The 12,716-nt window shown below is 33.5% G+C and overlaps 2 protein-coding genes across 3 annotated transcripts; both read left to right on the plus strand.

Annotated features, from left to right (window-relative positions):
- Nucleotides 1–389: 389 nt before the first annotated feature.
- LOC114739516 (tetratricopeptide repeat protein 1) lies at nt 390–4,259 on the plus strand. 2 transcript variants are annotated; one of them, XM_028927577.1, is made up of 5 exons: nt 390–814; nt 1,475–1,657; nt 2,486–2,612; nt 2,794–2,907; nt 3,836–4,259. In XM_028927577.1, the coding sequence occupies exons 1-5, from the start codon at nt 542–544 to the stop codon at nt 3,949–3,951; spliced, it is 813 nt and encodes a 270-aa protein (XP_028783410.1). In that variant the 5' UTR covers nt 390–541; the 3' UTR covers nt 3,952–4,259. The 2 variants fall into 2 exon arrangements, with proteins under 2 accessions (XP_028783410.1, XP_028783412.1); XM_028927579.1 differs by having other exon boundaries at nt 1,478–1,657.
- A 5,804-nt stretch (nt 4,260–10,063) lies between these two features.
- On the plus strand, nt 10,064–11,407 carry LOC114739606 (disease resistance protein At4g27190-like). Its single transcript, XM_028927684.1, has one exon. It carries the CDS (start codon nt 10,064–10,066, stop codon nt 11,405–11,407), a length of 1,344 nt encoding a protein of 447 aa, XP_028783517.1.
- Nucleotides 11,408–12,716: the final 1,309 nt, after the last annotated feature.

Genomic DNA, 12,716 nt, shown 5'->3' on the forward strand with positions numbered 1-12,716 from the left:
TGTTAGGATTAAGATCCTAATTACTACCTCCTGTTCCTACTATAAAAGTTAGTTTAGCTTTTAATTTGATTTTAAATAAGATCCCATTCATTTTGTCTTTTATATTTATCTATTTTTTTCAATGTAGTATTTGTAGCGGTTGCATATGTTAAATATTTTATCAAATGATGGTTTTAACTAATAAATATGATTAGTAAAAGTATTTTAGGGAAGACAATACATATTTATTACAAATAATTAATTTAATAAATTTTTGTTAATCTAATCAAATTAATCAACTACTCTTATATTAAGGAATTAAAAGTAGTATTAATAAATCTTTTTTATTTTTTTAATATGGTATATGTTTTGGATATATTTCCTGTTTGTTTAGCTTCGCTCCATCGTAGGTGGACGACGAGACGGTTCTGGAAGGGGGAAGCGGAGTCTGATAATCGTATAAATTTTTAAGAAGGGAGGGTTACGTGCAAATTCGTAGTTGCACTGAAAATCGCTTTCTATTTCTTTCCCATCATCGCAATATAAACCCCTAGGCTGCAAAATGGTTGTGATCCAACCGGAAGAAACTGAGACTGAACGGAAAGTCGTGAATCCCTCTGAATCTGCAAAAACTGCAAAATCGTCAGCTTCATCCCATGTCGATGACCATAAAGAAGCTTCCGATGGCTTTGAAACCGCTAGCGACACCGAGCTCGGCAGCGACGCAGAGGATACGCATAATGAACGGGGACAACAACATCAAGATCAGGAGGTTGGGATTCCTCCGGGCACTGAGTCTTCCGAAGAGGCATCACACGACGAGGAATTGAAACAGGTTTGAGTTAGCGGCTTTGAGTGTATTCTTAATTGCGTTTTTGACATTTCCCTTTTTCGTGTGTGGTTGAAATTTTTGGTCATTACTGATTTGTTCAACTCTTTGAATCATATTGTTAACTAATGTGATAGTGCGGTACAAATTGTAGAATTGGTATTTCAGGACATATCCATATTGATGAGGTAATTTAAAATTACCAGGGCTATTAAATCTGAAAAGTTTTTGAATATCAAGCTGCTAAAGCTAATCTGTAATCATGTGATTATGGAAGACTTTGAGCTTGTTCATAGGTGTTACTGCCTGGAGTATTTGACAATTTATATCATCCATGACCCTTTCTAATTTGTTGCTTGAGGTCAAAATTACAAACTGATGGAGAGGTAAGTGTTGGGATGCTAAAGCGGCTAAATTTGTTCCCGGGGAATGGTGCTGTTTAAGCTTGGTCTTTTGTGAATGTTAATTTGCCCGTATTTAATTTCATTAATTAATAACCGAATTAATTAACCAAAACTGATTGGCATAATGCATTTGCAATCAATAGCTGAATTTATGAACCATCAGTTATCTTCCGGTATTATTTTGCTGATGATTCAAGAATATCGTTTGGATATTTTCTATGTCAAAGAAAAAACACTAACAGAGTGTTATTACTTTCTCTAGCAGAAAGCATTGGCTCAAGCGAATGATGCAAAATTAGAAGGAAATAAGCTATTTGGGGATGCGCGATTTGAGGAGGCATTATCAAAGTATGAACTTGCTTTACAAATTGCCCCAGACATGCCTTCATCTGTTGAAGTACGCTCAATATGCCATTCAAATCGTGCTGTATGCTTTATGAAATTGGTACGTGCTTCTTTATCTTTTCAAATTATTGCAATCATGAGCACATTCTTGTATTATGCTCTTCCACGCGGTTTAAGTAAATGCAGTGCTCTTTATCTTGTTTCTTGACCTTGCTAATAATTGGACATCTTATACCAAGTAATGCCGTATCTTGTTTATTGGCCATCCTAAGTAACAAATAACTTCTGAACTATGAATTGATGTGCAAAGTCGGTTTTACTCCCATGCTCATCCGTGTCTGTGATCTGTTGAATGCTGGTTTAGAAGAGTAGGTATTAGGTATTATTTGACTGCTTATGCTATTGATGAAGATTTTTTGTTGTCTTGGATTTATTGAAGAAGTTTTTATTGAAAATTGAATGCTTTTTTGTGAAAACCTAACCTTGGAATTCATTACTCTATTTCTTTTATGTAAAGAGGATTTGGTATCTTCCATAGAATACAAATTTCAGAACGAAAATGTACATAATACATGGAAAGAGAATGTTAAGCAAGCAGCAATTCTGCCTCTCTCTGTGGATATCCAATGGGGGCAGTCTTCAAAAATACTGTATATTACATGGGAAATTAGATGGTTATTACTTAATTGGATCAGCCTGAGTGAAGTCTAAACCATTTTTTTAAGTGGTCTGTTTAAGTAATATTCAGACCATAAGAGTGGAGACTAGATCACATCTGTGTTGATTAGAAGGGCTGTCTCACAAATTTGCATGTTTGTTTCAACTATGATATCTTAGTGTCACTCTTGTATTTAATCAAGTGTGATGCCACTTTCCTTTAAATTTTTGATTTGGCGATTTTAATTTAACACCTAGAAAATTGCCTCAGGGGAAATATGAGGACACAATCAAAGAGTGCACTAAGGCATTGGAACTCAATCCTGCATATCTGAAAGCTCTGGTGAGAAGAGGCGAGGCACATGAAAAACTTGAGCATTTTGAAGAGGCCATTGCTGGTGCGTTCAATTTTTTGTGTGATCTTATTGAATATTGTGGTGCTGTCCTTAATATATGCTTTAGCTCGCATTGTATTAGTATTTAATTTAAACACTAATGGGATACTAATCTACAGTTTTATTGCTTGTTGGACTTGATCTAACTCTTTGCCTTTAACAATTTTTTTCTTTGAATTGGCAGATATGAAAAAGATCATAGAAATTGATCCCTCAAATGATCAAGCTAGGAGAACCATCCGGAGATTGGAACCCCTGGCAGCAGAAAAGCGGGAAAAGATGAAGGAAGAAATGATCGGTAATTCTTTCTTTTCTTTTTTCCTTTCTTGTTTTTGATCTGTCGGGATGGAAAGCTTTTTGTTTTATGATGTTTGCTCTTATTTTATAGTTGAAATTTGTAATTTATTATGCAATATGACTTTCTGCAGCCTGTTCTCTTTCTTTCTCCTTCCGCAAAAATTGACATGGCATGATATCCATGGTCCCAAGGTATATTGGGAAGATGTTGCAACAGATAGATGGAAATATTTCTACTTATAACTAGGAGTTCCAAATTCTCATATACCTAATCAAAAAAGAATAAGAAAAGGAAAATAAGGAAAAAGAAACCAGACCTTTTTATGATATGATAGGCTTGCTCTAACAATGGGATCTGTTCTTGCCTAATGTCAAGATAATTTTCTAGCACTGCGGTGTGAATTGGCAGTTATAAGTGGTCTTGATGACTAATTTTAAACATCGTGCAAATTTATGGATCTACTGCGTAACTCATCTTACTCAACGCCTAAATGTGATCCTGAAGTCTTGCTCTTCAACGAACGCTCAGGATGTGTTATGTTTGTGTTCTTTGCAATGGACACTGGGCAAGCTTTTGTTGATTGAAAATCCTGGGGGAGGAACTTTATGCAGATCTGGTCTTATGGGTGTTGGCCTAAACCTTTTGGATATCCAAAAAAAAATTAACTAATTAGTTTAGTTGGCTGGTTTGGGTTAACCTTTTTTGGTCAAAGTTTGGGGTTAACCTTGGATACAAATGTGATGGCCTCGGATCCATTTTTCCTTTCTATAAGCTGACAATACATTGGTTGTCAAAAAAATTAGATAACAGGCCTTTTATCTGTTACATCTAAAGATCAGTATATAATTATACTAATGTAGTTACGTGGCATTTGTTTCAACATTATGTCATTCTGACCCTTTGCTAACACAATTTTGTCTTGGGGCAGGTAAGCTGAAAGACATGGGCAATTCTTTGTTGGGCCGCTTTGGGATGAGCGTTGACAACTTTAAAGCTGTTCAAGATCCGAACACTGGTTCCTATTCCATCTCATTCCAACGCTAAGCTTTTCTGAGCAATGAGCTGTAGAAGTTGCTGGCTTGAATATTGCAGTGGGGGGCTCTATTGGGCATGAGATCATTGGCACAATACAAATGTTAGCGAAGTGGGTGAACGTCACTTATATTTATATCTGCTTCGTTTGTGAATTGGTTGATTGATTTCTAAATTACGATGTCAAAGGATTGTCATGGATATGTCTTTTACTCTCTTCTCTGACGTGCTATATTTCTCATGGTTTACGAGCACCTGAGTTTATTTTATGGAATGAATATCATGTTGAGAGTTCATAATGATATTTTTTTTTTCTTTTTTAAACAAGGGTTAAGTAGCATCTGGAATTTTGAAATATTCTTTCCACAGTTTCCAATATTCTAAACCAATTTTTGGTGCATCACTGTATATGTGTTTCTAGTAGCATAGGGAATTTTTAATGTATTTAACATCTTAAAAATATTTTTTTGAACTTCTAAATTTTGGGTGCTTCTTGTTATTGAGGAGAAATGATTTCTAGACGAAATTGCATAAAATTTTTTTGGGATATGAAGTGTTATTTTAAAAGTATTTTAGGATATTAAATTAAATGCATAAAATTTAGTTTAAATAATTAGGGTGCTGAGTACAACTATTTTTAGGATGTTGGATATAACCATTTTTTAGGCTTTTAAATAACTAATTTACTTTCTGATAATTAAAATGATTTAATTTTAATGTTTTTCTCAAAATTTCACGGCAGCGCACGAGAGTTAAGGGTTAGTTTATGTTTAGTTTTTAGTGGCCTGAAGTTGATGTCTAGTTTAAATTACATACTAGTGTTTCTTAAAATAAAAAGTTGCAAGTATAATTTGGAGGACAAGTTGAGTCTCCAAAGTAATTTCCAATGCTTTCCTTCATGTGCAGGCAACCTGAAGTCTTTCTCTCCGCGTTTTTTCTCCCTCGCAGAATAATTTGTTTTCATCTTGTAGCAAGGGAACTTGATATTCGTTGCTTCTAAATACTCAAACTCTAGCCCTCTGTCTTTCAAATTTCAACATAAAATATAAATTATAGTTATTTATTAATTTTGTTATATGCGTTCTTCCTCCGTGTAAATTAATTTTAAGTACCTAACTTTAACTAAGGAAAGATATTAAAATTATCTATAAATGAAAGAAACTTACAAACTTGCTTTTATTTAAATGCATGAATTTATAAAGCTAATTAATGCTTTAAATTTTTTTTTAATATAATGTTACTAACATACTACCTTTGTTCTTTATTTTAAGAGCTTATTTGACTTTTAATTTGGTTCTAAATGTAAGATTTTAATTCACTTTGTCGTTTATATTTATTCATTTTTTTTCAAAGTACTTCTTATAGTAAGTACACATGTTAAATGTTTTATTAAATGGTAATGCTAGCTAATACACATGATTAGCAAGGATATTCTAGATAACACTTATTTATAACAAATAACTAACTTAACTAATTCTTTTAATATTCTCAAATTAGTCAATTAGGTCTTATATTAAGGCTCGAAAGTGGTATAAAATTACATGTTTGTTTTAGGAAATGACCAATACATACAGAGGCAGTAACTGTATAATACATTCATGCATAAGTGATGCATGAAAAATATTATATCACCTAATGAAACTAACAGTATTCAGATTAAAAGTTTGAAAAGACGCTTTATATAATTAAAGAATCAAATTGAACACTTGTATCTTGATCTTATTGATTTTTTGATAATCAATGTATTTTTCATATTCATATTCAAATGTTTTTTAAATCAAATTTCATGGAGGTAATTAAGGTTCTTTACTGTTCTTTTTCAAGAATAATTTGTAGGACTAGACAAGAAGCAAGGTATAAAGTTGAGTCCCCCAAATAATTTATAAGGTCCTTTCCTTTATGCGCAGGCAAGCTTTAGTCTTTCTTTTATGTGTCTGTCTTACCGATCATCTTCTTCCCCATCTTACTACTGCCATTGTTACACTGAGATCTCATATTCATTGCCTCCTGCTTCTTAAACTTTCAGCATTCTCTGTTCTTCAAATTTCTTCCTCTGTTTCCTTGCAAGTTTCAGAAACAAATCATTCCAAGTCATTTCCTTGTCTCTGTCATATCTGTTCACTCCTTGTTCCCAACTTTCTCTCTTTGTTTTCTTTTTCCTGGCCAGACCTTGTTTCCATCTTTGAAGTCAAACTTGTTTCGTTGTTGTCCACATATAAGCTACTTTTCAAAACTCAAAAAACTTTGTCAGTTTTCTGCCTCGAATTTGTTTTCTTGTCAATCATATACCCATAACAATCTTAAAAAGCAAAAAAAAAAAAAAAAAAAAAAAGTTCGAACATTTTTTTCTTGCTGCTCATCATTTTCTGCATTATATTATAACCAATCTGTTGCTTTTCACTGAGCTCGACCTTGTATAAAAATCTCAAAAGGGAACCAAAAAAATTCTTGTGTTTTTGGAAGTGTCTTCTTCTTCTTGTGGACCATCTGATATTGATTGCTTCCTCCTTCTCAAACTTTTTATCAGCACTCTCTGTTTCTCAAACTTGTTCTTCTGTTTCCTTTGAGTTTCTGAACAAATCATTCCAAATCAAACATTCATTTCCTGAAAATTCTTGACTTGTAGTTCTTGCTTTGTGTCTGCCATACATCTGTTCACTCCTTGTTCTTCCCAGTCTTCAGATCAAACTTGTTTCGCTGTTTTCCACATACAAACTACTTTTCAAACCCCCCCCCAAAAAAAAAAAATCCCTGCGCTAGCTTCGTTGTTTTCTTGGCAATCATCTGCCAAAAGATCTTTAAAAAAAAAATTCCCTTCAAAGGTTTTTTCTTTCTTCCTCTTAAGTTGACATATAAAATTGTTTTTTCTCCCAAAAAAAAATTGTCGTCTGGTTTGAACAAATTCTGTTGTTTGTCATTGTGATCAATCTTGCATAAACATATCAAAAAAAAAAAAAATCAAGAGAGACAAAGTTGTGCTGATCAATAGTATTGCTGGTAAATTCTACCTCTTTATAGTTTTTAAGTTTTGAGATCAAATAATTAATAATAAATGTTATGAATTGCATACTTAATCACAGAACATCCTCAGACCTCAAGGCAGGAAGGACAACCGCAACTCGCCTCTCAGCCGCTTGGGTTAAGGTATGTGCAGGCGAAAATTAACAATTTTAGTCCGGTCCTTTTAATTTTTTTTCATCAAGTATTTATATTTTCATTTGATTTTAATAAGATTTTCGTAGTTTTTTTTTAAATCATGTTCTTATAGGTTTCCATGTAGTTTTTTTAGATCAAATATTATAAAAGGGAAAAAATAACTATGAGGATCTAATTAAAATCAGATAAAAAAACCTAATAAAAAGAAGAAGAAAATTACAAAGACTTAATTAAAAATCAGGTGAAATTATAAGAACTTATAAAAATTAATCTTTTCTATAGATGCCTTTCTTATTACTATTGTTTTTATTGTTGCTGTTGCTATAGATGCCCCTTCTTATTATTTCCCTCAGTATTGTTTTTAGTGTTGCTATTGGTATAAATGCCCGTTCTTATTACCTTTATGTGGTTAAGGGGAAATGTCTATTAATTAGAAATGAGAAGGCACGCATAGTGAGAATGTTAGTTGATAGGTATGATATACTGCTTCAGTCCTAAATATAAGACTCTTATATACATTAGTATAAGAGTCTTATATTTAGGACCGGAAAAGTATATGCGTAAGTTAGAATTTTTTTCTTTGTCGAACTGTAAGTACTTGTCCTTTTAATTTTTTTTTTAAATCTTCCTTTTCTCTCTCTCTCTCTGTGTTTTTTTCCTTGGCTGAAAATTAGTCGACATTTAAAATTACTCTATACCCCAACTCCATTTTGACCTGAGCTAGTCTCAGATAGTTTTAGAATTTTATTTTATATATGGAATTTGTTTTCATTTGTAAATTGAATGAAAACACTTATTTAGACATGAGGTTTAAAAAAATATACTGAGGGGTGTTTGACTACCATTAAACGTGTTTCTAAAAAAAATATTTTTTTCATAAAACAAGACAAACTTCTCACATATTTATTTTATATACCGTAAGTACGTTTTTAAAACTATGATTTGGTTTCTACCAAAATAATCCCGAATCACAGAGTTTTTGAGCTTATTTAGGCCAGCCCTAAAGGCCTAATTGTAAATGACTGATGGGAAAGATATGGAAGAGAGGCAAAGGTCGGAAAATCAAGAACGAACCTAAAAACAAACAAAATATCGGGAAAATAAACTGTAACAAGAAGGTGATAACAATTTGAGAAAAACCTCTCTGAAATCAGTAAAAACCAAAACATTTAAGTTACTTAAATATTCAACTCAAATTGGACATTAATTAAACAACATATTGAATGGACTTGGCATGACTTTGAGCTAGTCCAAAAAACGCGATTTTGAAAACCAAAAATTGAGGCTCGTTCTAAAGTTTTTCGACCCTATTTGGATTGGATCATTGAGTTCTAGCTGAATTACCAGTTCTATTTGACATACTCGATGTGAGACTTGCGTATAACGCTCGCTCTCCTTCTGTTTCATTTCTTTCCCTTTCACTTCTAAATCTTTGATGATTTATTTTGTTTTAATCTTGAACTCTTTTTTCCCCCCAAAATGTAAGCACAAATATGTAATACTTTTACTTCAAATTATTTAGATATATATTTTTTAATTTTTTTAATTTAGTTTTAATAAGCCTCCTAAAATTGCCTAATACCTCCTAAAGTTGCCTAATAAGTTGTCATCTTCTACCTTGTGCTCTTGGATATTAAACAAGTTTAGAGTAATTTTGCAAACCTATGATTAATCTCATCTTATAAATTTAATCTTGTGAAGTTTTACAAAATTTTGTAAAATAACATTTTACAAAGTGTTAATTCTAATGTAATATTTAAGATATGAAATTAAAAATGCATTAAATCAATTATAACCAGATCATGAATTGATTATGGTTCTGCGATTAATTCCTAAGCTAGTGTCTCGAATCATCTTGTTTTGTAAAATAACATTTGACAAAATGTTAATTCTAATGTAGTAATATTTAAGACGCAAAGTTAAAAATACATTAAATCAATCATAACAAGTCCACCAAGAATTGATAACGGTTCGACCATTGATCCTTAAACTAGTAACCCAAATCTCCATTAGTTCAATGACCAGTCGAAATTTTAAAATCTTGTTTTGGCCTAACATTATTTTGGGTCATTTTGTTAGGCCTCATTGAAGCAGCAAATCATATGGTTTGTATATGCATCCCTACACACACACACACACATCTTTTTTGGGAGTGGGGTACAGTAGAATAATCATAATCGGTCCAACCATGTTTCTATTACTGTTGACTTTGGAATTACTACCTTCGGTTTTAATTATAAAACTTTGTTTATAGACTATAAATAAGATTTTATAATTAGAATTGGAGGTAGTAGTATCTTGTCCGATTCAACTACCAGTTTGAGTTTTAAAACCTTGTTTAGGCCTAACAGTGGTTTGTTCCAATTATTTAGGCTTTAACGAATTAGCAAATGATATAATGTGCTGGGGCCGTTGCCCTTTTGAAATTTTTTACTAATTCAGTTTGGGCCAATGTTTTGGCCCAAAAAAGTGTGGGTTAATATGCAATTCTGGTTCCAGGCCTTTCTTGCATGTCCCAGTTCGCGTTCATAGCACACCCAACGAAAATTCCAATGGTGCCTTTCTTTGTCAATTTCTTTTTTGGGCTGATCCTATATGAACTTAAACGCCAGTTGCAAACAAGACAAAGGGAAGCTTTTATTAAGCTGAGCAAGCAAACGGTACATGTTTCTGGGGAACAAGAGACGGAAGCTGAGACACAAATACTGCCATGAATAATACAAAAATTCATTGAACCCTTCAAAACTTGAATTGACCTCTCGATATCCAATGTAAGAGCTATGTCTGATTTACAACTGATCATACTGCCTTTTACTAGTTAAAGCCAAGCAATTGTAGGCGTGCGTATAAGTTTGTGTTCGTATCCCTTTTTTTTTTTTTGGGGGGGGGTTCAAAGTTTACTCTTTAGAACCATGACTTCTGTTTATTGAAGTGTTAAATTTCGTATCATTTTATTTAGGAAGTAATAATGGAAGTTCTCACAGCTATTGCTGGAAAAATAGCAGAGTTAACTGTGATGCCCATTGGAAGGCAAGTGGAATATTTATTATTTTGCAAAGAAAATTTTAAGGAGCTGGAGGATAAAATTGAGGAGTTGAAGAAAAGAAAAGTTCGCATCGACCATGATGTTGAAGCAGAAAGAAGCAATGGAAAAGAGATTGAAGATGAAGTATCAAGTTGGCAGAAAAGAGTTAATGAGACCTTGGAAAAAGTGGAGAAACTATGTGAAGACCAACCTCGTGCTAGCATACGATGTTGGAAATGGTCTTTTCCTAATTTGATCTCACGGTATCAACTTGGTAGAAAAGCAAAGAAAATGGCATTCACCATTGCTGAACTGAAAGAAAAGGCGAAGTTTGATGGTAGAGTTGGGTATGTTCCTGCTTCTAGCAGGTCAAACTTACTTTTTGCTACTCCAAGCAGTGAAAAGCTTGACTCAAGAAACTCAGTGAAGAAAGAGGTTATTTTGGCTCTGACTGACCCTACCATAAGCATAGTTGGAATTTATGGGTGGGGTGGAGTAGGGAAGACCACTCTGGCTAAAGAGGTTGCCAAACATGTTAAGGATGACAAGCTATTTGATGTGGTGGCTATAGTAACTATATCCCAAACTTTGGATGTTGAAAGAGTTCAAAATGAGATTGCATATCAATTAGGCTTCCACTTGGATGAGAAGACCTCAATTGGAAGAGCTGACGGTCTCTATGCAAGGATAAAGAAGGAGAAAAATATCCTTATCATACTAGATGACTTATGGGAGGAAATTGATTTGGACAAGCTGGGAATTCCTTCTGAGCAAGATCTTAAGGGTGGAAAATTTTCATTGACTTCTAAACGTTTAGATATGCCACAGAAGAATGAAAGTTATCAGGGTTTCAAATTATTGTTCACTTCTAGAAGTTTAGATATTTTACAGAAGAATGAGACTCAAAAGAACTTTGTTGTTGAGGCATTGAATAATGCAGAATCAAGGAGTTTGTTTGAAGATATAGTTGGTGATGCTATTAAAGATGCAAATTTGCAAAAGATAGCCACCCAAGTGGTTGAAAGATGTGCAGGTCTGCCTGTTATGATAGTCTCAATTGCAAAGTCATTAAAACATAATAAGAATATTCATTATTGGAACGCTGCCTTGAACAACTTAAAGAGAGTTGATAATGGGGACATGTATGGGACTGTTTTTTCAGCCTTTGAATTTACTTACAATCGATTGGAAGATGATGAAATGAAGAAAGTATTCTTGCTTTGTGGTGTACATGGACCATCCATGGTCGTCAGTGACTTGTTGAAATATGTGGTTTGGGTATTTTGAAGTACATAGATACCCTTGAAGAGGCAAGAAACGAACTATATAAAATAATTGATCACTTGAAGGCATCTTGTTTGTTAATTGAGGATGATGCAAGTGAGACCAATGTGATTAAAATGCATGACCTTGTTAGCGAAGTAGCTGTTTCCATTGCTCGTAAGAATGAATATGTTTTTGTGCTGAGAAATGGCAGGATGCAAGATTGGCCAAGCAAGGGATTTCTTGAAAGGTGTACTCAAATAATCTTAGTAAATTTTTTTATCCAAGAGCTTCCTCAAAAGTAGAGTGCCCTAATTTGAAGTTTTTTTGCTTACAATACCCTGATAATTGCACTCTGGAAATTCCAGAATCCTTTTTTGAGGGAATGAGAAACCTTGAAACATTAGATTTGACAGGCTTGGTGATGTCTTCATTACCTACATCTCTTGCTTCCTTGACCAAACTTAAAACATTATGTTTGGATGATTGCACTCTAAAACATATGGCCAGAATAGGTGATTTAATAAATCTAGAAGTTCTTAGTCTCATTGAATCATTCATAGAGGAGTTGCCGAGCGAAGTACAACAGCTGTCTCGTCTGAGAATGTTGGATCTGAGCAATTCTATAATTAAGACTATCCCACCCAATATTTTGTCCAATTTGACTAAAATAGAGGAACTTTATATGGGCAACGCCTCAATTAAATGGGAGGAGGAAAGTTCAACTAAACAAAAAAGTGCTAGTCTTGCTGAGTTTGGGTATTTGACAAGTCTGACTGCTTTAGAAATTCAAATTCGTGAGTCTTGGATGTTGCCGAGGGACGTGATGTTTAACAAGTTAGAAAGATATAAGGTTGTCATTGGAGATAAATGGGAATGGTCAAGCAACAAAAGGATCTCAAGGTTGATAAAGCTAAAGCTTGACACTAGCATTTATTTAGAACATGGAATTAAATCATTGATTAAACGAGCGGAAGATTTGTACCTAGATGAAGTCAAAGGAATTTCTGATGTGCTTTTTAATTTGAGTGGTGAAGGATTTCCGCTACTGAAGCATCTCCATATCCAAAATAATGGCCAACTTCAACATATTATCAACACAACAAAGAGGGATGAAACCCATGTTTTGTTCCTAGAATTGGAGACGCTAATACTTCACAATCTCAATAACTTAGTAAAGATATGTCATGGCCCAATTCCTATTAATTCCTTTGGCAAAATAACAGTCATCAAAGTTCAAAGCTGTGACCAACTAACGTATCTCTTCTCTGTTGCAATGGTGAAAGCACTTTCTCAACTTGTTGAGCTCCAAGTTTTGAAATGTAGTTCAATG

The sequence above is a fragment of the Neltuma alba genome, unplaced genomic scaffold, assembly GCF_004799145.2.
Source record: "Neltuma alba isolate B1F8T4 unplaced genomic scaffold, ASM479914v2 tig00002863_pilon, whole genome shotgun sequence".
Lineage (NCBI taxonomy): Eukaryota > Viridiplantae > Streptophyta > Magnoliopsida > Fabales > Fabaceae > Neltuma > Neltuma alba.